Here is a 24074-nt window from a genome sequence, read left to right as displayed (position 1 = left end):
TTTTGTTTCTACGACGCATACAACCTTTGATATCAAAAAAAGTAAAAAAAATATTAAAATAGCCATAATTTTTAGTGGGAGAGGATTCGACCCCTTCGACTCCCGACTTTTGTCGATAAAATTAGATGTAGAACTCAGCCTTAACGGGTTAGAAGTCTCACCCCTATCACATTGTATAAGACACTAAAATCCGTTGCGTGCGATGCATACGATGCGGACCTGTGGACGCAGTTGTATGAATTTCTATACAAGACAAACTAAAATCCGCTGCGTGCGATGCGTACGATGCTTATCAATGGACGCAGATGTATGAGTTTCTATAAAAGACAAACTAAAATCCGTTGCGTGCGATGCGTACGATGCGGATCAGTGGACGCAGTTGTATGAGTTTGTATACAAGACAAACTAAAATCCGTTGCGTGCGATGCGTACGATGCGGATCAGTGGACGCAGTTGTATGAGTTTCTATACAAGACAAACTAAAATCCGTTGCGTGCGATGCGTACGATGCGGGCCTGTGAACGCTTACCTTAAAGCATATTTAAAAAATCTGCAAGTGACGTCACGAACAAAAGAAGCTACATTATTTTATAAGTAGGTGAGGATTGCACAAACATAGTATTGGTCATAGTATATACAAACATGTTGTATTGAAACAACTGCTTTAAGTAGCGATTTACGTAGAATTGGAAATTTGGCAAAATAATATATTACTAATTACTAAGAAATAATTACACAAATTGTGAAAAGTAGATGTACATTGTATAGCGGCATTACGTGCTGTAATATGCACCTCTGCCTACCCTTTTTCTTTAAAGCAGTGCCGGGCAAGGGTAGCTCGCCGTTCCAGACGGCCGACCAGAACCAGACCCGTACGTACGGTGCGTCGCGTTCCGCGTGCGCCTCAAAGAGCCATCAGACCACCACAGATGGGGCCCAGCAAGGCTGATGCCTGATCCGGAGCTGCGGACTACCTAGCGGGTTTGCTGGGGCTCCGGCTCGAAGAGCAGAAGTAGAAACGGGGTTGTTTTTAGTCAGTAAGAGTCTGACACTCCCTCTCGCATCGCCCAAGGCGAGAGAAGTCATTGGATGATTTTCCTTTAAAAAAGGTCGTTATCTATCTGGTGGTGCACGATGGAACACGTCTGCCTATAAGCAACCTATTCACTAGGGCTTTGAAGATACCCATATCGTACTCTTCATTAAACACAGACTCTGGCAGGCGCAACTTTCTGCCTCGCACAGCAAAACTGTGGAATGAGCTGTCGTCGGCGGTATTTCTGAACCGATACGACCTTCAAACCTTCAAGAAAAGAGCATACTCCTTTTAAAAAAAAAAGGCACCTGTGACTCCTCTGGTGTTGCCCTGCTCCTATTCCATAAAAAAAAGAGTTCCGTCAGGTGATCCGTTTGTCATTAACCGGCTTATATCATAAAAAAGAATGATACCCGCTTACGTAGTGCCCTAGTCTTTTGAGAAATTGGGCGCCACCATGACCAAAATCACTGCAAAGTACCTCTGTGTCCACAATAGGGCTCAAAACTATAAATAATTGAATACAAATACTAATTAATCAATGCTCGGCACGTTATTACGCATTAAACCATATTTTTGTAACCAAATACTGGCTACGTCATGGAAAGCTATGAAAATGTAGTGGGTAAGTAAGTTTGTACGTTTTTGCACGTGGGTAAGCCATGCTTCGGTCTGATCCGGAGCTGCGGACTACCTAGCGGGTTTACCGGGGCTCCGGCTCGAAAAGCAGGAGAAGGAACGGGGTGGTTTTTAGTCAGTAAGAGTCTGACACTCCCTCTCGCCTCGCACAGGGCGGAAGAAGTCATTTTTTATAGAACCGGTAAACGAGCAAACGTATCACCTGATGGTAAGCAATTACCACTGCCCATGGACGAAACACCAAAGGCGTTACAAATGAGTTGCTGGTCTTTTGGGGGTTAGGAATTTAAAGGTTGCTGGGAAATTGGGCTTCCGGCAACTTCACTCACACGACGAAACACAACGCAAGCGTTGTTTCACGTCGGTTCTCTGTGAGGCCGTGGTATCACTCCGGTCGACCCGGCCTATTCGTGCCGAAGCATGGCTCTCCCATACTTAATGATAAAATACAAAAGAAATCATTTCATTGCACGGTAGGCGCGATGGCTGGGCAACTGGCTGCCGTGCAACGTGTAGCGGATTCGATTCTCACACGGAACAACTCTTTGTGTGATCCACAAATTGTTCTTTATGCTCTGGATGTCATGTGCATGTGAACTTGTACATTTGTAAACGCACACACGACACAGGAGAAAATCCTAGTGTGGCGCAACGTCTTAAAAAAAAACAACCAAAACCACAGCAGAAATCCTAGCCAAAATTTCGACGGAAAAACAAAAAAACTTTAACTTGACACAGCTGTTTATATATTTACCCAATAAATTATATAAATCTTGTCAGCCCATTGTAGGCGGCGCAGTGGTGAAGCAGATTTATTCAATCTGTCCACTTTGGTGTTAACACTACCATGCGTGCCGTATTTGGATTCTTAATTGCTGTGATATTTGTGAGTAACCTGAAGTATTTATGTTAGTTTTAAAGAAAATGTGTTTTCCATCACCGGTTTACGGTGTTTTTCCACCAGAGATGTAGATTAATTTAATTAGTCTTACAATTACAATAGTATTCTTTTTTTATGTAAACGGGAACATAATCAAACGGATCACCTGATGGTAAGCAATCAGCACCGGCCATGGACACCCGAAACATCAGATATTACAAAATTATTCAATGTTTTTAAGGATGTTTTTGCACCAGGGATGTGCTATGCTAAGTTGCTGTAGATACGTTTGGTTTCCACCAATCATATTCATTGGTACACATAGTTTAGCACTGTTGGAAACGGACTCAGCTAAGCTATGTTTTTTATATGGAAAGATGCGTGCTATGGATGGCTTCCCTACTATCGATACATCGCATACTCAAGCTGCGCATCTTCCTCGCACAGCTACATAGCTTAGTATCAGTGGAAACGGTCATATAGTTTCACAGCTTAGCTATTACATCTTTTTAGCATAGCTACATGGCACACCATAAAACAGTGTCTCAGGTTCGAATCCTGTGTCAGTTAAAGAATTTTCCCAGGATTTTCCAAGATACAAAGATGTAAACTGAGATAAATGAAAGGAACAGCAAAATAATAGATGTCAATACTGTCTTGCGTTGCCGGCCTTTTTGGGGTTAGGAATTTAAGGGTTGTTGGGGAATCTGGGAATGGGAACCCCTTCCCAATAATTAAATATCCCCTGATAATTGGGCCTCTAGTCCCCTCAAATATCCCCCGATATTGGGCGTCCAGTAACCTCACTCACACAACGAAACACAACGCAAGCGTTGTTTCACGTCGGTTTAGGTACAGCTCGGCCGTGGTATCACTCCGTTCAAACCGGTCCTCCCACAAAATGTCCACCATTTTTGGCATTTGGAAATATGTATTGAAACTTGGAAAGTGTCTTCTGAGTGTTCTTTAGAAACATCAATTTTAATTTACAGGTCCACGTGACAATAACAGCAGGCCATTTATCAGGTAAGAAATAATTATAATACCTACACAGAAATATATTTTTATTATAACTTTCGTGAGACATACTAAATTAATTACTTATTATGTTATCGGCTTACTCACGTAACTGTTTGACGATAAACTTGGTAGCAGTGTGAAAATCGCCGCGTCGTGTCGCGGAATGCTGCTCATGAATATAAGCCTCTAGAAAGAGCTAAGAAGTTTGAAACTAGTCGAATTCCTCGTCAAATAGTTACGTAAGTTAGCCGATAACATGATAATTAGTCCAAAAATATTTATGTAACTGATGGAAGCTAAAGAAGTATATAAGGATCCTAGAATCCTTGGCACTCCATAGTTTCTGTTATCTCCATGGCATAAAACTAACTTAGTCCTATAACAAATAAACATAAGACATAAATGCTCAGCCTCGTGGTTACAAGTGCAACTGCCGCTTAAGGAGTCTCTGGTTCGATTCACGGGTCGGACAGAGTACTACTAGGCTATTTTCAGTTTTTCGAAAATTTCTCAGTAGTAGCACGAAGTCTAGAATTCTGTCCAGTATATGACAATAGGCTCACCCCTATTACATGGGACTTATAACACAAATGGTGAAAAGTGGTTGTACAGTGGCATTGCGTGCCGTAATGAGCACCTCTGCCTACCCCATCGGGGATAAAAGGCCGACGCTACGACACTTATAAAGGCTATAACTAGTTGGCTGTGATACTCAATTCTGTCTTCAATAGATGATGGAGACAAACATCACCACCATCGGAGAGGAAGAAAGCATGCTGACGAGGAGATCAGCTCGGAAGACGACAGCAGCGACTACCGTGGGAGAAGAGAACGGAACAGGAGAACTGGTGGTAAGAGCAGAATTATATAGCGTGTAACAAAATACCCATATACATTAAGAAGCACTGAAGAATACAGCTTGAATAGAATCTCTACACAAATTTTCAGCTCAAAATACGTTTAAAAAAAATTGTTACCAAATACTTGATGTCGCATGGTTCTTGATTTTATAAACCATACACACGTATCATAACACTACAGGCGTCACTCGCTAATTACGAAACATTTCTTCAGTAAATCAGATCGCCTAGTACCTACCTAATTTTGATTCGCATGAAAAATAAAAAAAAAATATATTGGAAAAATTCATAACTTCATTCCATGAAAACATGAGTTTAAAAAACCCTTCCCGTATCATTTGTTATGTTATCTAGAAACCGTGCACTTGATATGTATACCCCCTTTTTGTTACACCGTGTATAAGTACGCGCCTCAAAGAGCCATCAGACCACCACAGATGGGGCCCAGTAGGGCTGATGCTTGATCCGGAGCTGCGGACTACCTAGCGGGTTTACCGGGGCTCCGTTTCGAAAAGCAGGAGTAGGAACGGGGTGGTTTTTAGTCAGTAAGAGTCTGACACTATCTCTCGCCTCAGGCGAGAGAAGTCATTGGATGATTTTCCCCCCTTAAAAAAAGGGTAAATTAATTATTACATGGTGGACATTGAGATTGGTTTCAAGAGTAAGCGCCCTGTTGATTTTATTTTTTTATTTTATGGAACACGCCGGTAATTGAGCAGACGTATCACCTGATGGTAAGCAATCGCCACCGCCCATGGACACTTGAAACACCAGAGGCGTTACAAGTGCGTTACCTTTTGGGGGTTAGGAATTTAAGGGTTGTTGGGGAATCGGGGATTGGGAAGATTGGGCCTCCGGTAACCTCACTCACACAACGAAACACAACGCAAGCGTTGTTTCACGTCGGTTTTCGGTGAGGCCGTGGTATCACTCCGGTCGAGCCAAAATGCCTAGCTTTTATTTGACATTTTGTTATTTTTCTTTCAGATGCTGACTCCGAGCTGTCCATCTCCAGTGGATTAAGAAGTGTGTTAGGAGTTAGAAGTAAATATCAACTTAATTTCATTTTTTTTCAACACCTATTTGCATTGATCATTAAAATTATCTTAATATAATAATAAGATTGACTGCACAATTGGCGCGGTGTAGCGGGTCCGATTCCCGCATGGAGCAATTTTTTGTGTGAGAAAAGCTCTACCCGTTTTGAGTCACAGAGGGACTCTTACTCATAAGCAGCGTGCGCGCAGTCTACTCGCCAAGCCAACCTAAGTACCTAACACACAATACATACAATCAATATTTTACATTCATCATTGTCAGTTTTATTACGAGTATTATTCAAATTAATGTTGACTTTCCTTTATTTTCAGGTCAAACTGACGCCAACGATATCCTGTACCACTTAACTGGATTCGAAGGTATGTTTAATAAACTTTATTATTACTTAGTCAATGAGCCCCGTGGTGCCGGTAACACGGATACCCTTCGTTGCCACCCCTTTTTTATTTTCATATTTTGTAAAAGCCGGTTTAGGGAACAGTGAGTAAAGTTCCCTAAGAAAAGCAGTATCCTCCGACCAGGCGAGGTGATTGTGCCTGACGGGCTTTCTGCCCAACTTCGTAAACTTCACATGTGCGATGTAGGATATTTATGACGTCATTGATTTGTTCGTCGATCGTCTATTTGCGACTTCTGTCGTCTATCACTTGTCATGTGTCGCCACACCGGTAAACTAGCAGACGTATTATCTGATGATAAGCAATCGCTGCTGCCAAAAGACACTAGAAACACCAGAAGCGTTACAAGTGCGTTGCCGGCCTTTTGGGGGTTAGGAATTTAAGGGTTATTGGGGAACCGGGGATTGGGATAGGGGAGTAATTGGGCCTCCGGTAACCTCACTTACGCAATGAAACACAACGCAAGCGTTGTTTCACGTCGGTTTTCTGTGAGGCCACGGCCAAGTGATACCACGGTATCACTCCGGTCGAGCCGACACATTCGTTCCATTACGTTAATTATGATGTACATACCTTATTTAATTAGGTAAACAAAATACAATAACTGCGTAGTATTGTTAATTTGTCATACATATTCGTCATATTTCAAGAGGTCAATGTACTTTAATAATTGACAAACAGCATTTATTGTTAAGTTGATATGTATCATAATATTTTTAATGGTGGTATAAGTCGGTAAACTACCAGACTGATCACCTAATGGTTATCAATCGCCGCCGCCCATAGGCACTTGAAACATTAGAGGCGTTACAAGTGCGTTGTCGACCTTTTGTGTGTTAGGAATTTAAGGGTTGTTGGGGAATCGGGGATTGGGAAGATTGGGAAGGGGAGTAATTGGGCCTCCAGTCACCTCACTCACACAACAAAACACGACGCAAGCGTTGTTTCACGTCAGTTTTCTGTGAGGCCGTGGTATCACTCCGGTCGAGCCGGCCCATTCGTACTACGTAATATTCATACCGACTAAGAAAGTAGCCAAAATCAAATAATATTCAATCTTTACTTGCTCAACTTTACACAAAATTACGACTATTAAAAGTAAACATAGTTTCAGTATACATTAAAATTAAATCTAAGTGACGATAACTAAGGAGATCGTATTTCCTTGTGTTTAAACAAGTGTAGTTCATGTAATGTAACCTCGATTTATTAAATTTTGGACAAAAGGCGTCTATGTACATAAAACGTTCGTATATTGGGTACAAGTATATACATACATTCTATGAAAACTTCGGTGGATAAAATTGGCAATTTTCTTTCAAAATAATATTAAGTTTAGTTTTTTTATTATTTTTAAAGGGTGAAAATCTATTATCGTGGGGAGTATCAGCTCGAATCGGCTTGAAAAGCAGGAGTAGCAACAGGGTAGTTTTTAGTCAGTACCCTCTCGCCTCGCCCAAGACGGATTGACGGATAGTCATTGGAGGACTTTCATCTTCCAGATTCTTTATAAAAAAAGTTTAAGATAGATTTTAAGTTTAATTTGAAAAGGGTCTCGGGTTCGATTCCTGTGTCAGGCAAATTATAAACAAACGACAAACTACAACATTGTAAACTGGTAATAGGTTGACCTAAATACGTGATGTTGTCTATATGTTAAAATTTTTATCATTTCAGATGAAGCCTCTGCCATGAAATACATTGAAAATCTCACAGGACTTACAGGTAAGAGAATGGTCACGGTGAATAACGCAATGGGGTGCCAAGTGAGTCAGTGTTAGGTGCTAAATTGCACCTGATGAATTGTGCTTTTCCACCAGAGATGTGCTATACTACGTTGCTGTGGATGCGTTTGGTTACCACCAATCATATTCATTGGTACATATAGCTTAGCACTGGTGGAAACGGATTTAGCTAAGCTATGTTTTTTTATATGGAAAGATGCGTGCTAAGGATGGCTTTCCTACTATCGATACATCGCATACTCAAGCACCGCATCTTTCTCGCACAGTTACATAGTTTAACATCAGTGGAAACGGTCACATAGTTTCACAGCTTAGCTATTACATCTTCGTAGTATAGCTACACAGCACATCTCTGGTGGAAAAGCACCCTTATGCTGAGTTGGCGACCCTTTTCGCGTTTTACCTACGACACATTTAAAATTTTCATGGTGCTTGACGATTGGGCTTCTCTCAGTTGAGCAAACTCTTTTTGTGCCTTCAGGCCTCACTCATTCTGTCTCCTGCATTAAATTAACCTAGGGAATTAAATTAAACTAGAGGGAAGTGGAAACTATCGTTTTCTTTTTCTTCTCCTCTAATAATATTTTCTGATTTGTTTCGTTGCGAAATCCAATACAGACATTCATGTCCTAGCGACGCACTGGACTTCAGTGTTCCGGTGTTTTCATGGTTGTATCTACTGTAGATCCTGGTACACAGGAGTTGCAGCGGCTAGGGAGGTATTGCGGGCTTGTCCCATAAAAAGAAAATTACCTACGACACAGGAGAAATCTCGAAGACTTCTCCTGTTTTCTTATTTTTTTTTATTTTCTTCGGTTCTCTTATTTTTTTAGACTGAGGATTGGGATGATTGGTCATGGGGGATTTAGGCCTCCGATAACCTCACTCCACAACGATTTCTTAAACAGATGACCTGAAAAAGCTGAAATTCTTGAAGAAATGCAAGGGAGCCAGATCTTGGCACCGTGTCGTGGACTTTGTGGAACTTATGGATGATGCCCCGGGTAAGTTATACAGTCTTATCGACTGCAACGTGTCGCGGGATCGATTCCCGCGCCGGTCCCCGTGTCTCGGACAACAATTAAAGTCGGGCACTCTTTTTCTGACTTATATGTACTTTCTAAGATTATTTAAACACCACTGATAAACGGTGAAGGAAAACATCGTGAGGAAACCTGGGCTTATAATTTCTAATTATAAGTTTCAAGACTCCGTGCTACTTCTGACAAATTTTCGATAAACTGAAAAAAAAACCAGTAATCATTTGCCCGACCCAGGAATCGAACCTAAGACCCCTTGTCGGCAGTCGCACTTGCGACCACTCGACCAACGAGGCAGTCAATAAAATTTGTGATATTTTAATGTCCACGGAACTATTAATAAATAATTAAACTTGCTTTTCAGTTTTGAAAACTATTGTGGAGATTCTGAAACAGATGACCAATGAAGATGGTGAGTGAAATGCAACACATTATGTTTTTACTATTTCTATTTAATTTTCTTCATAATAATTTAGGCCACAGGGCTTTACACATCAATGTCCACAGAACATATAATGTGTTCTAAAAGTATCTGCCACGACTTTATTTGGGAGGTAGTGTTGTGTTTGAAGATTACAATATAGTTAATATACATTATTGATTATGAGTACTGAGTAGTTTTATTTTTCATACAAAAACATCTACTTAGGAATTTGTTATGAAAGAGCTATCTCTCTCACTGTCTCTGTCATATCGTGCGTATTTGTGAACCACTTTATGCAGAGTAGAGTCAATATTTATTTAACTTCTTTATGTTCTCAAATTGAATTAACTGGTCCAGGGTACGAAATTTCTTCACTATTGTAATCTTTAAACACAACACTGCTAAATAATTATGCCAAGTTCACTTTCAATATTAATAATTTTGTAAATATGATCATATGAATTACAGACGTGCTGAAAGCGTTTGCGATGTTGAAACCTTTGATTGGACACGATGACTTCGACGGAATTCTTGAGAGTCTACAGAAGATATCTGGAGAAAGAGGTTTGTTGATTACATCTTTAGTAAAAGTCAAAATTATTTATTTCAAATAGACCGGGAAGGCAGTTTTGAAATTGCAATCTCAGCGCAAATATTTAAAAAAATGTCAGTCTGTCGGTCAGTCCTCTAGTTGTTCTATTTGCTCGTTCCAAAGTGTAGATTTCTATTGAAAAGAACGAGCAAGAAACTCCATAAGTTTTCAATCAGATTCACGATACAATACTTCGTTACATTGTTTCTTTACAGTATTATAGTTGATTTTTATTATTATACGTACATCTTAAGTCAAAGTCATAGAGACAATCAGAAGGCTGGTTTAAAAAGAAGAAAAAAGTGTAGTGATTGTTTTACAAAATATTTTTATCATCGTAGGCCGCATCGTCACTTACCATCAGGCGAGATAGCGGCCAAACGTCGACCCATCAAACGTAAAAAAAAAACTATTTTCCATAATTTTATATTTCATCTTATTTCAGATCCTCATGAAATAGCTGATCACTTCGAACATATCGCACATACTAATGGTAAGTAGCCGTTATTTAAATATTCAGCACAGTTAGTGCGGTGGCTGAGCAACTGGCTGCCGTGCAACGTGAAGCGAGTTTAATTCCCGCACGGAGCACCTCGTTGTGTGATCCACAAATTGTTGTTCCGGGTCTGGGTGTCATGTGTATGTGAACTTGTATGTTTGTAAACGCACCCACGACACAGGAGAAAATCCTAGTGTAGGGTAAGGTTTAAAAAAAAAACGTGCACCTCTGTCTAACCCTTCAAGGATTAAAAGTCATGATTTTATATTGTAGGTATGATGATGATATAAAGAAGTTATGTTTCTTTTCAGGTGTGGACGGCCTGAAAATAGAGATACTGAAACTAACAAGTGGCCTCGGTCCGGCTGAATTCCCGAGATTGCTGAAAGTTCTGCTCCCTGAAATAGGTACGATTGTATTTTTATAAATACTATCGTGAGACATACTAAATTAACTAAAAAATCACGGTTTACTCACGTACATTAATGGAGAAGTAGAGCTTCTCCTAGCGCCTATTCTCGACGTTGCCACGTCTGCGCACGCTGCTTATGTTCTTCAAGAGTTCCTCTGTGACTCGAAACTAGTAGAGCTTTTCTCCATTAATGTACGTGAGTAAACCGTGATTTTTAGTTAATTTAGGTAAGAATATAAATTAAAGTTATACTTCTACTGTTCCTTCCGGACCTGCGAACGATTTGACGGGTTACCAAAGCTTCAAAGGAAAAGGCAACGGGATAGTTTTTAATCAGTAAGAGTCTGACACTCCCTCTCGCCTCGCCCAAGACGGCAGAAGTCATTGGATGATCCGTCCTACTCATGATTTTTGAGCCGGAGCCTCAGTAACCCGCTAGGTAGTCCGCAGCTCCAGAAATCAGCAATCATTATGCTCAAAAAATGTATTAAATTACTAATGTATTGGTTTAATTTTTCAGACCTGAAGGGAGCTTTCAACCTCCTGCTATTGGGTACTCGCACTGTGGGTGAGTTTAATTTGAAAAATGTCTTATTTTCAATTCTGAGTAGATTTGCCTATATTAGCAACGTATTTTCCCCTTCTATCAAGCATGATTTAAAAGTTTTAAACATGATAGACAGGCACATTTTACATTTTTTTCTGTAATTAAAAATATACGATACGATAATTTACGACACACGTAACTAATTATGTGGGTTTACTTAGCTTCCGTGGCAATTATTTCTTTTTAAAATAAAAACATGTGTCTTATAATATACAGGAAAAAAATCAGTACACAGGAAATATTTTTTTAAATTATATTTATTTTATTTAACAGATATCGGTGATGCGATTGCGTCATTGAATCATTTGCTGAACACGAAATCACTGACAGACAGTTTATTAATGCTGAAAGCTATCACCAAACAAACCCGTGAGTATACATTATATCTACTTGTTACAAAAAAAAAACACTTTCCATGATATTTTCCAGCTAAGTACTTAGCGAGTCAAAATTAATATACATATACGTATGGTGTACAGGGCCTCACTGAAGTTGAAACAATTTAGTTTTTATATTTTTTTTATTCCACAGAAACGAAATACGCTTTAGAAGAATTGACACAGGCTGTTAACCGAGGAAGTAAGTTACATATCAGCTTTTGTTTTGATTTAAATAAGCCGGTAAACCTCCAGACGGATCACCTGATGGTAAGCAATCGCCGCCGCCTATGGACGGCCAAAACACTAGAAACTTTACAAGTAATTGCTGGCCTTTTTGGGGTTATGAATTTAAGGGTTGTTGAGGAATCGGGATTGGGAAAATTGGAACTAGGCTTCCGGTAACCTCAGTCACACAACGGAATGACAACGCAAGCGTTGTTTCGGTTTTCGGTGAGACCGTAGTATCACTCGACCGATTTAGTTTTTGTGCCTGAATCATGACTCTCTCACACTTATGTACGAAATAATGTAAATAAATATATTTTTAGACTTTTAATCAATCTACAATGTTTTTTCAGGTCTTAGAGTAATTATAGAGAACCTACATAAGATTGGAGGAAACGACAATTTGCTGGAAGTACAAAAGGCATTCAAGGACGCCTTTGGAACAGATAGTAAGTACATATAGGATGACTGGTAATTAGTGAACGATATTTAAACACGTGATTGTACTCATGATTACAAACAACTTTCCCGAAGAAACTTTTTTTGTATACTCATTAGTTTTATTTTTATCACAATAACAAAACAGCAATATTTAATTAGCACGCGCGCGTAATGTTCCAAAATACCTACCTAGTTACTAGTCTTCCGATAGCGCGGGCGCCTCGCTGCTAAAAGCTGATCATGCGAAAGCTGGTTATGGCTTTTTTGGAAACATTTCACATCGATTTTAGCTTAAGAAAGCTGACTGCCACAACAATACTACACGGTTGGCATGGTGGCTGGGCAACCGTCTGCCATGCTACGCGTAGCAGGTTCGATTCGTGCACGGAGCAACTTTTTGTGTAATCCACAGATTGTTTTTGGGGTCTGGGTGTAATCCACAATTGTTGTTTGGGGTCTGGGTGTCATCTCTTTGTTTGATACACAATTAGTAGTTTCGGGTCTATGTGTCATGTGTATGTGAACTTGTATGTTTGTAAACACACCCACGACACAGGAGATAATCCTAGTGTGGAGTACCGTTTTTTTTAAAAAGAAAGATACTTAATTTAATTTAAATTGACTTTATTTTCCCTTTCAGATATTGTCAGCGTTATTCACAAAATAAATAAAGTAACGAAACGTCAGGATGCTTTATACTTCTTGAATTCTTTACTGGACGTTACCCAAACGAAAAACATCAGAGAAGCTGCCAAATTAATTTTGGGTCTTACTTCTAAGGAGAGTAAGTAGATTTTACAATAACATTTTGCTTTTAAAACCTACATGAGCTGCTGTTTACATGTGAACATTAGCTCATGACGATACCTAAGTACGTGTGTCGCCTGGACAGTCACCGCTACCATCAGTTGACTGGACAATCTCTTTACATGAGCTGCTGTTTACATGTGAACATTAGCTCATGACGATACCTAAGTATGTGTGTCGCCTGGACAGTCACCGCTACAATCAGTTGACTGGACAATCTCTTTACATGAGCTACTGTTTACATGTGAACATTAGCTCATGACGATACCTAAGTATGTGTGTCGCCTGGACAGTCACCGCTACAATCAGTTGACTGGACAATCTCTTTACATGAGCTGCTGTTTACATGTGAACATTAGCTCATGACTATACCTAAGTACGTTTATCGCCTTGACAGTCTTTACTGCTACCATCAGTTGACTGGACAATCTCTTTACATGAGCTGCTGTTTACATTTTGAACATTAGCTCATGAAGATAGTAAGTACGATGTTTGGACAGTCACCGCACCATCAGTTGACTGGACAATCTCTTTACATGAGCTGCTGTTTACATGTGAACATTAGCTCATGACGATACCTAAATACGTGTCGCCTGGACAGTCACCGCTACCATCAGTTGACTGGACAATCTCTTTACATTAGTTGCTGTTTACATGTGATAATAATGATTATTATTTAATATTTTCAGCCAATCTACTGGACTTTTTGGAGCTAATTCGTGTCAATTCAGGACATGACGATATTATTGACTTCTTTAAAAGACTTATGTCTATTACTGGGACCAAATGTGAGTATAATAAATTCTTTGTTCCGTTTTTTTGTTTTTTTATGGTGTAAGGGAGTAAACGAGAAGACGGATGACCTGATGGTAAGAAATAGGCGGCGTATAAATACACCAGAGGTTACAAGTGCATTGCTGGCCTTTTAATCGTTAGGAATTTGAAGGTTGTTGGGGATTTTGAGATGGGGGAAACACATTCACGTCCGTTTTCGATAACCTGTAGTATCACTCCAATCAAGCCAGTCCATTCAATTTGTAGTTATTAGGAAACTGGGATTTTTTAAATCTACGAATAGATTCACGAAATTATATAATGTTTGGTTAATTGGGATTGACAAACGTTCATGTTCGATCAAATTCACTAATTAGTTTCGATTGCCCTACGAATAGATACGAACTATTTGATCTACAATGTTTGGTGGGTTCGGTTGATCATACTCGTTTCCCTAAATTCATTGATTAGGGCTTGATCCGCCCCATACATGGAATTTGTTAATAATTTAATTGCCATGTCTATTTTACTCATATTTTGTTTGCAGCTCTACAAGAAGCATGGCAAGTGATCGCCACGGTGACATCCATTGACGGTAAGTTTTGTTGCACCTCCCTCTATAGGTTTATAGGGTGACTGGTAATTAGTGAACGATATTTAAACACGTGATTGTACTCATGATTACAAACAACTTTGCCGAAGAAACGTTTTTTGTACACTCATTAGTTTTATTTTTATTACAATAACTTTTTAAATGAAAAGATGCATGTTATGGATGTATGCTATGCACGATGTTGCATTCGATAGTAGGGAAACCTTCCTGTCCCTACTATCGATACTCGAACTGCGCATCTCTCTCGCACAGCTACATGGCTTAGTATCGGTAGAAACGGTCACATAGTGTGACACTATGTGGCTATTACATCATCGCAGCATAGCTACATAGCACATCTCTGGTGAAAAAGCAAACTAAAATAAATTCTATAACAAGTTATTTCTTTTCAGACATTTTTGTATTTTTCGACGAAGTATACAAATACACGGATGTAGAGGTGATTGTATTTCTGGAAACGATACTAAAAGTGACCAACGCTACTAATATTAAGGTTGCCGCTGCCATGCTGAAGAAGATCTGTGGCGTCGATGGTTAGTAATAAAATCATTTGTAATGAAGTGATGTTTACGAATATTGTTGTAGTTTGTGGCCGAAATCGGTTATCGATTGAAATCAAAATATCTGGATAGATTTAGGTGCGATCTATTTAACAAAAAATTATAGAATTCATGATTATCTCTTTCGGCTACTATGTTGACAACTTATGTCATTTCTGTGGACAACTGGTCTCATTTCTGTGGACAACTGGTCTCATTTCTGTGGACAACTGGTGTCATTTCTGTAGACAATTGGAAATTATTCCCAATTCGGGACACATATCTTAAGTGGTGAAGAGTGGATGATACATACAGTATGTAAACGGAACGCTCCTAAACGCCGCAAACAGGAGAAAGCAAAACTCGAGCTTTATTTTTTTTTAAATCAGTGTATTCAGTGTTGTAATCAACTGCTTATAGCTATGGTTGCATGAATAACACGAAAACAAAAACGATTAAAATTATAAAAACAAAAAGAATTTCTACCAGTATTCGGTAGCGTCCCGTTTACACCCTTTATGCCTTTATATGTTATGTTACATATATGTGCAGATTGTCCGTCAGTCCGTCTGTCAGTGAAGCTAGGTGCTTGTACCAAAGTGTTGCTACGAATGGAGATCAACGAGCAATAAACTCCATAATTTGTCTGACATAGACATTTGTCTAGCATAAATATTTGTGCACCTCTATTTACACATCGATTAAATATCAAAACAATATTAATTATTTAAATATTTTATTTTCAGAATTGTTCGACATAATTCAGCTGATATTTGATATAACTGAAATGGGTAAGTAACTAAATTATTTAACTACCTACAAGTATTCTACTAATAATATAAACACGAAAGTTTGTGTGTTTGTTTGTTACTCCTTTACGTCGAAACGGCTGAAGAGATCGAGATGAAATTTGGAACAGTTGTAGATTATGGTCTGAAACAACACATAGGCACCCCCTATTACATGGGATCTTAACACAAATGGTGAAAAATGGGTGTATATTGTATGGGGACAGTACGTACCGTAATGTGCACCTCTGCCTACCCCTTCGGCCCTTCGGGAATAAAAGCCGTGACGATATTTTATTGTTACTTAATATACATATTTATTTACAGATATCGTGCAATTCTTTGAAAACATCATCACAATCAGCAAGGCTTACTGTGAGTTACATTTTTTATAACAAACATTCAAATACAAAGTCTTTTATTACATCTACAGGATTAATTATTATGTTATCGGCTTACTCACTCACGTAACTGTTTGACGAGGAACTCGTCTAGTTTCAAGCCATGCTAGAGACTCATATTCATGAGCAGCATTCCGCGACACACGACGCGGCGATTGTCGCGCTGCTACGCTGTTACGTGAGTAAGCCGATAACATAATAATTAATTTAATATGTCTCGCGAAAGTTATAATAAAATCTACAGGATTACAAGAGGTATTTAATAATATTTTTTATCCTCATTTTAGATTTGGAGGAAGCAGTTTTTATAACTGAAGAATATACATCGACGGACAGTGAGTATTATTTATATAGGGTGACTGGTAATTAGTGAACGATATTTAAACACGTGATTGTACTCATGATTACAAACAACTTTCCCGAAGAAACTTTTTTTGTATACTCATTAGTTTTAAAAGCATAACACTTAGTGAACTGTTATTAAAAAATAATATTTTCCCTCAGATTTCATTGACGCTTTAAGAGACTTGAAAAGGGCAACTGGACAATCAAGTAAGTTAAATTATAATTTATAACTACTTTCCGCTATATAATGATCTTCGACAGAATTTAGAAATTTGGTTTTTTAAGAGAAATTATATTATATAAAACAAAAGAGCATAAGTAACTCTATCGGCTACCTGCCAACAAAAGTCCTGTCAAAATCGGTCGAGCCATTTCTGAGGTTACCTAGAACAAAACGACAGACTAGATTTAGAGTAACAGTAACAATGTCCTATTACAAATGAATACATAATCAATTAACTTGCAATAAAATTATAACTTAATAAAGTTAAAGTCCAATCATTTATTCCAATTAAACCATATACTTAGATACTTTTTAACTTTAACAAAGAAATAAATAAATTATAGTCTGTCAGTTTATCCGTTAGTGAAGCTAGTATAAAACCTACTAAAATCCACAAAATATAATTTTTCACTTAATTTTCCAGCCATCCTCCAAGCGATAGACTACATAAAAAAGAATAAGCCTCGCATCGAAAGAACGACAACTACTTCTACCGCCAAATCTTCTGAAGAAGTCACAGAAAGCAGCAGTACAGAAGAATCAAGCACCAAACAAAATAATCCAACAACAGCAGAAAATAATCTTTTAAAAGATACTACAACACCGAAATCAATGGAAACTACGCTTAAAGAAGATTTAACAACTACACCTAATTCTTCTGCAAAGCAAACTACTATAGAAAAAGCTACAGAGGAATCTGGTAGTACAGAAGGACCAACTGAACAAATAACGTCCACAGAAGCAATTACTTCTACGGAAGAATCGAAAATTTCAGAAGGAACTACGGCACAGAAGACTCTTAATGATATTTTAACTACTCCATCTTCTGTGCTAAGTTCTACTGCCACTAAAGAAGTGACCACAGAATTAATTTCTTCTACAGAAGATAATGTAACCGCAAACCCAGTATCTACTACAGAAAAGAAGGTTAAAGAAGGAATCAGCACAGAATCTTCTACTAATTCAATGCCTACAGAAGTAACTACAAAAATAGACCAAACTCCAGAAATTAACACTGAAAATGGACCTACTACTGAAAATACAACTCCTAAAGATACTGATCAAGTCACTGAATCTAAGAATACTGATAAATCTTCTACAGACAGTGCTACTGAGAAGAAAACTAAAGAAGAATCTAGGACTAACAATCAGAATAATGAACAGACTACACCATTAGTAGAAGCTAGTACAGAAGGTAAAGAAGAGACTCCAGTTACTTCTTCAACTTCAAAAAGCGTCACAGAAGAATCTATAACTACTACAGAAGGCAATATTACTTCTGAAAAGACCACAGAAAAATCCCTTCTAAGTACTGAACAGTCTACTACAGCTCAGAAGCCCGCAGAAGATACTAATACACCTTCTACGGAATCTGGCGTTACTGCAGAAGAATTAAAAACAACAACAGCAGCAGATCAAACAACTGAATCTACCACTGGAACACAAAAACCAAAAGAAGAATCTAAAAATGCCCCCAAACCAGAAGATTTAAACACCGCATCAGAAGATAGTACTTCTGAGAAATTGAGCTCAACAGAAACTTACACATCATCTTCTAGAAGTACAGAAGATTCATCTTCTGATTGCTCTTCGTCTTCTTCTTCCTCAGAAGAGTTCAGTTCTGAAGTTCCTAGTACAGAAGAAAATACACCTACGACATCTGAGAAGTCTCTTTCTAGCACAGAAGCCATTTCTTCTTCTACTGACAATTCTTCTTTACCAACCTCTACTGAGCAAGTGCCGACTTCAACTGAGAAAATTGAAGGAACTAGTACTCCTACTCAGGACTCAACAACTCCGTTGACGACTATGGCGTTAGAAACAACAACTGCTCAGGAATCAACAACAGTTGTTACAACAGAACAACAAACAACTGAACGTGATAATCTTGAAACAACTTCATCAACTCCAGTTGTTGAACAACTTCAATCAACAACAACTACACAAGAAACACCTTTAGAAACTACTGAAAGTACTACAACTGAAAAATCTTCTGATTCAGAAGTAACAACTCAACAAACAACTGTAGAACAACTGTCAACTACCACTTTACCATCAACTGATGCTGGTTCTACAACAGTTGAAACCACGACAACTCAACAACAAACAACAGACTCTAATTCTGCTGATAAAACAACAAATCAGTCAACTACCACTTTACCACCAACTGATGCTGGTACTACAACAGTTGAAACTACGACTTCTGAACAACAAACAACACAATCTAATTCTGCTGATAAAACAACAAATCAGTCATCAACAACTGCATCAGAAGAGAATATTACTCAAGCAACTTCTGCACAACCCAAAGAAGAAAGTACATCTACGACAGAAGCTAACATTACTGATAACACAACTAGTAAAGTTACTTCTGAACAATCTTTACTAACAACTCAACAAAATACAGAATCTTCTATTACTACAACAGCAGGAGAACAAACAACAACAGACTCTAATCAGGCTACAAAAGAACAAGGAACAACTGAATCAACTCCAACAACTCAAGTAACATCAACAGACCATTCAGATGAATACGTAAGTTCGGAAGAATCGAACTCTTCTGCTTACGATTCTACTGAAAATAGCTCAGAAGAAGAAACTCAAAGGCAATGGGAATACGACTCAAAATCCATTGAAGATCTTGAAACAACTGAAGGAGCTACTACACCTTTGTCTTTTAGTTCAACAACAGAAACTCTAACAACTGTTGCTATAGGACAATCGTCAACAGTTACATCAACTTTAAAACAAACAGATATAAATGAAATAACAACTGAATATGTTTCAACAACTACACAATCTGTTAGCGAACAAGTAACAACAGTACCTTCATCAACAATTAAAGAAGAATCAACAACAGAAGCTTCGACAACAACAACTCAAGATCAGGCTTCAACAACAGATATTGCATCTGTAACAACTACTTCTGAAGCTGCAACAACTCAATCCTCTCTTGAGCCGTCAACAGAATCACTGACAACTCAAAATACACCTTCTTCAACTAATAAAGCTACTGAACAAACTCCTACTGAGGAAGTAACGACAACACAATCAATTTCTACTGATCAGTCAACAACAACAGAGGCTTCCACAACTCAACTAGTTTCTTCTACAACCACTGAGCCGACTGTCACTGATAATGTATCAACACAAAATATTGCTACTACTGATCAGTCTGTAGCTACTGAGATATCAACAACTCAAGCTGCATCAACGACTGAGTCAACAACAGCTTCAGAACAAATTTCAACTGAGGAAATATCGACTGAGGATGCTTCTTCATCATCAGACTCCTCTTCATCATCATCATCTTCAGAACAGGCAACCAGCACTGAACAGTTGACAACTCAGTCACCAGTAACAACAGAACTAGCTACTGAAACAACACAAGCAGCTGTTTCCACTGATCAGCCGTCGACAGCTCAAGTTGTGTCTTCTACTGAGTCACTAACAAGTGCACAGCCAACTGAGGAATCAAGACAGTCAGTTTCTTCTACTCATCAGGCTGGAACTACTGAGGAAATAACTACTGAAGCTGTGTTTACAACAACTGAGCAATCAACTACTGAAAAGAGTACAGAGAACGTTTCTACTGATCAACCGTCGGTAGAACAACAGTCAACTGTTGCTGATTCGACAACTCAGTCATCAACAACAACTGAAGCTCAACCAGCTACTGAGAAATCAGTACAAGATATCTCTTCAACTACCACTGATCAGTCAGCAAAAGAACAACAGTCACCTGAGCAATCAACAACTGAAGTAACTTCGACAACTACTCCGTCACCAACAACAAATCAAGAAGTTACTGAAACATCAGTCACTGATCAGCAATCAACTCCAGCTGTCACAACAACTCAGTCAGTAGAACAATCAGCCACTGAATCAACAAACCAACAATCTACTGAGGACACAACAACAGATAATATACCATCAACAGCTCAAACATCAACAACTGAAGTTTCTCCATCAACAACTTCAGGACAACAGTCAACTGATAGCGCAACAGATCAAGAAGTACAATCAACAACAGATTCTGGAACTTCTGAAACAAGTCTATCAACAACTCTGCAACAACTGTCAATTGAGAGCTCAACAACTCAAGAAGTACAAACAACAACTACTTCTGCAACTACTGAAGGAAGTCCATCATCAACTTCAGAACAACTGTCAACTGAGAGCGCAACAACTCAAGGAGTACAATCAACAACTGATGGTGCAACTACTGAAGGAAGTCCATCAACAGCTTCAGAACAACTGACAACTGAAACCACAACAACTCAAGGTCTGATCCAATCAACAAGTGAATCTGCTACTACTGAAGGAAGTCCATCAACAGCTTCAGAACAACTGTCAATTGAGAGCCAAGAAGTACAATCATCAACTAATTCTGCAATTACTGAAGGAAGTCCAACAACAACTTCACAACAACTTTCAACAACACCAACAGTAAACGCAAATCCATCAACTGCATCCATTTCTACTGAAAAACCTGAAAGAAGTCAAGAAGAATGGTCAACAGAGTCAGAAGAGAGTTATACATCTTCTGAGTATGATTCTCATTCTACCGAATCAATGGAGTATCATAAAACATTAAAACAATATGACTCCTATGAAAATTCAGACGAAAATACTACTGAAAATTTCCAAAAAGTGAGCAGTACTGATAATCTTATTACTGAAACTACAACCATTTTATCAACAACCGTTGATCAGCAAACAACTACTGAAGCAGTCTCTACTGAGTCACCAGTGTCGACTGAGAAAGTTGTTGATAAAAGTGCAACTGTGCCTTCTACTCAGCAAGCAACAACTGACTTAGCTACTACTGAAAAACTCGCTGAAGAGTCCACAACAACTCAACAAGTGATTTCTGCTGAACAAACAACTGAATCAACTAAAACAACACTTTCTAATGATCAGTCAACAACTGTTAATGCTGTTACTGAAGAAACAACAAAACAGATATCAGAATCAACAACAGGAGTTACAGAAAAACCAGTATCAGATATATCAACTACCCAATCAACCAATGATATTACAAAACAACCAACAACAGAACAAAACCTTCCAACAACCAATGAAGTACCATCAACTGAAACAACTAACAAACCAGATATAGAACAACAAAATAACCAACCAACAACAGACGGAAACCTTTCAACAACCAGTGAATTACCAACAACTCAAGAATCAGCAACTGAAACAACTAACAAACCAGATATAGAACAACAAAATAACCTTCAAACAACTGACAGTAACCTATCAACAACGACAACTCTATCAACAGCTGACACAATTACTTCTTCGACAGTAAATCAAGACGCAACAACTGAAAAATCAACTTCAGATATAAATAAAAGCGACACTCCTGTGGCTGAAAATGTGACTACAGGATCTCCCTTACAACCTGAAAATACTGAAAAATCTAAAGATGTTACTACAAAACAGCCTACAATTAATAATCCTGAAAAAAATACTAAAGACAGTCGTTCAAATGAATATGATGATAACAGTACTCATGTAGACAGCGCTGTTTCTGATGAAGATTTTAAAGAACAAACAACTCAACCGTCTACTCCAGTGACAACTGAAGAATCTACAAAAATAACTAAAGACGATGCTACTACAGTAACTGAACCACAAAACAACAAAGCAGAAGTAACCACAACTCAAGTTGTTACACAAGAAACGACAACAACAAAAACCATTGAAGACACAACACAGTTGTCGACAACAACTGAGAAAGTTCAACAACAAGAACAGACAACTATTAACCCATCATCATCATCAACAACAACAGAAATGAACCAGGCAGCAACAACCAATGTTGTTGATAAGCAACAAACATCGTTGGATAAAACTAATACTATCGAGCCGACATACGCTCCGGAGCCGAAGCCTCCCGGTCACCAACAGGCAGTGAAGTTTGAGACAGATGTAGCAATGCCTAAAGCAGGAGGGAAGCTATGTGTCAACCAAGGACGTAAAGGTAAGTTTTTTTGTTATGGAATAAGAGGAAAATGAGTATGAGAATCTATAGTACCCTTAGTACGAGTTTGCTTTCCGTTCAACGTAAAGCAAACAAACAAGCTCGCATCGAACGCATAGTACGCATTCCGTATGACGTCATCAGTACGCATCGCATGTAGGCATTGCCGATGATGCGGTCCGTACGATGCGGATCAGTGGACGCAGTTGTATGAGTTTCTATACAAGACAAACTAAAATCCGTTGCGTGCGATGCGTACGATGCGGGCCTAGAGACACTTTATAGTAGGACACTAATGACCGACGCTTAGCGGAGAATATGATTTAAAGATTTTTGTTTAACTTGCCTTGATGTTAGTTTAGTCAAAATTAATATTTATTCTTACAGAAATTATGAACGCCTTAGAGACCAACATGCGTCTGAAGATCCTACTCCTCCCGAAGGGTCCTGGCGGCAAGAACTGCTACTGCACCTGTAGCAGCAACACTCCACCAGCTATCATTCCTTTATCAGAATTACCAGAAGAAGAACTCGACACAGAAGATTAATGAAACAATAAAAATTTAGATTTTATTGTAACTTTCGTGAGACATATTAAATTAATTATTATGTTATCGGCTTACTCACGTAATGTTTTGACGAGGAACTCGACTAGTTTCAAGCCATGCTAGAGGCTACTAGTAGCAGTGCGACAATCGCCGCGTCGTGTGTCGCGGAATGCTGCTCATGAATATGAGCCTCTAGCATGGCTTGAAACTAGTCGAGTTCCTCGTCAAAACATTACGTGAGTAAGCCGATAACATAATAATTAATAAAAATGTTACATCTTGGCATAAGTATAGTACCTATTATTGTAAGGTAAACCCGCTAGGTAGTCCGCAGCTCTAGATCAATGCAGTGTGCTTGTATAGTTTAGTCATCAATTAGAATTTAAATAGCAGTTTGTCCTTTTCTATATAATTCCTGTGTTTATACTATGATTTATAAGAAATAAAATATTGTGTTTATCATTTGTGTTGTTTTATTCATTTAAGTAATTAGAATGGATCGAATGGTAATCTTGCATTATGACGAAAAACTAGAGATCTTAGATCGAAAATACTTTACGGTTACTTACATTCCCTGTTAAGACATTAAAAGCTGATGGATGAACAGGTTGAAAGATACCTTGGCTGATGATCTCAAGGACGCTCGATCGTTTTATGTAGCGCTCGATTGTTTTCGAGTAACGGTCGATAGGTTTCGAGTAATGTTGGAAACTAATCAATGCAGGCGATCTGTCTGCTCGTTTACGGACTTATACCATTTGCAGGTCCGAAATATTGGTTATGTGTT

General features: G+C 38.5%; 1 protein-coding gene across 1 annotated transcript; it reads left to right on the top strand.

Annotated features, from left to right (window-relative positions):
- The first annotated feature begins 2463 nt into the window (after positions 1-2463).
- Positions 2464-23749, top strand: LOC118280892 (mucin-22-like). The gene is made up of 26 exons (XM_050700623.1): positions 2464-2561; positions 3548-3581; positions 4307-4426; positions 5423-5479; positions 5806-5853; positions 7570-7617; positions 8546-8641; positions 9042-9089; positions 9570-9665; positions 10139-10186; positions 10504-10599; positions 11125-11172; positions 11485-11580; positions 11743-11790; positions 12170-12265; positions 12898-13041; positions 13754-13852; positions 14386-14433; positions 14844-14984; positions 15737-15781; positions 16106-16153; positions 16467-16514; positions 16684-16731; positions 17172-20104; positions 20252-22739; positions 23127-23749. The coding sequence occupies exons 1-26, from the start codon at positions 2523-2525 to the stop codon at positions 23285-23287; spliced, it is 7221 nt and encodes a 2406-aa protein (XP_050556580.1). The 5' UTR covers positions 2464-2522; the 3' UTR covers positions 23288-23749.
- The last annotated feature ends 325 nt before the right edge of the window (positions 23750-24074 follow it).

This window comes from Spodoptera frugiperda, chromosome 19, assembly GCF_023101765.2.
Source record: "Spodoptera frugiperda isolate SF20-4 chromosome 19, AGI-APGP_CSIRO_Sfru_2.0, whole genome shotgun sequence".
NCBI classification, from domain to species: Eukaryota; Metazoa; Arthropoda; class Insecta; order Lepidoptera; family Noctuidae; genus Spodoptera; species Spodoptera frugiperda.
This window is presented reverse-complemented; position numbering and strand designations above follow the sequence as displayed.

Coding starts and splice junctions, on each gene's coding strand:
- LOC118280892 (XM_050700623.1), top strand. CDS start 2,523: ATGCGTGCCGTATTTGGATTCTTAATTGCTGTGATATTT. Junction 15,782..16,105: donor ATTTGATATAACTGAAATGG/GTAAGTAACTAA, acceptor ATTTATTTACAG/ATATCGTGCAATTCTTTGAA. Junction 16,732..17,171: donor AAGGGCAACTGGACAATCAA/GTAAGTTAAATT, acceptor TTAATTTTCCAG/CCATCCTCCAAGCGATAGAC.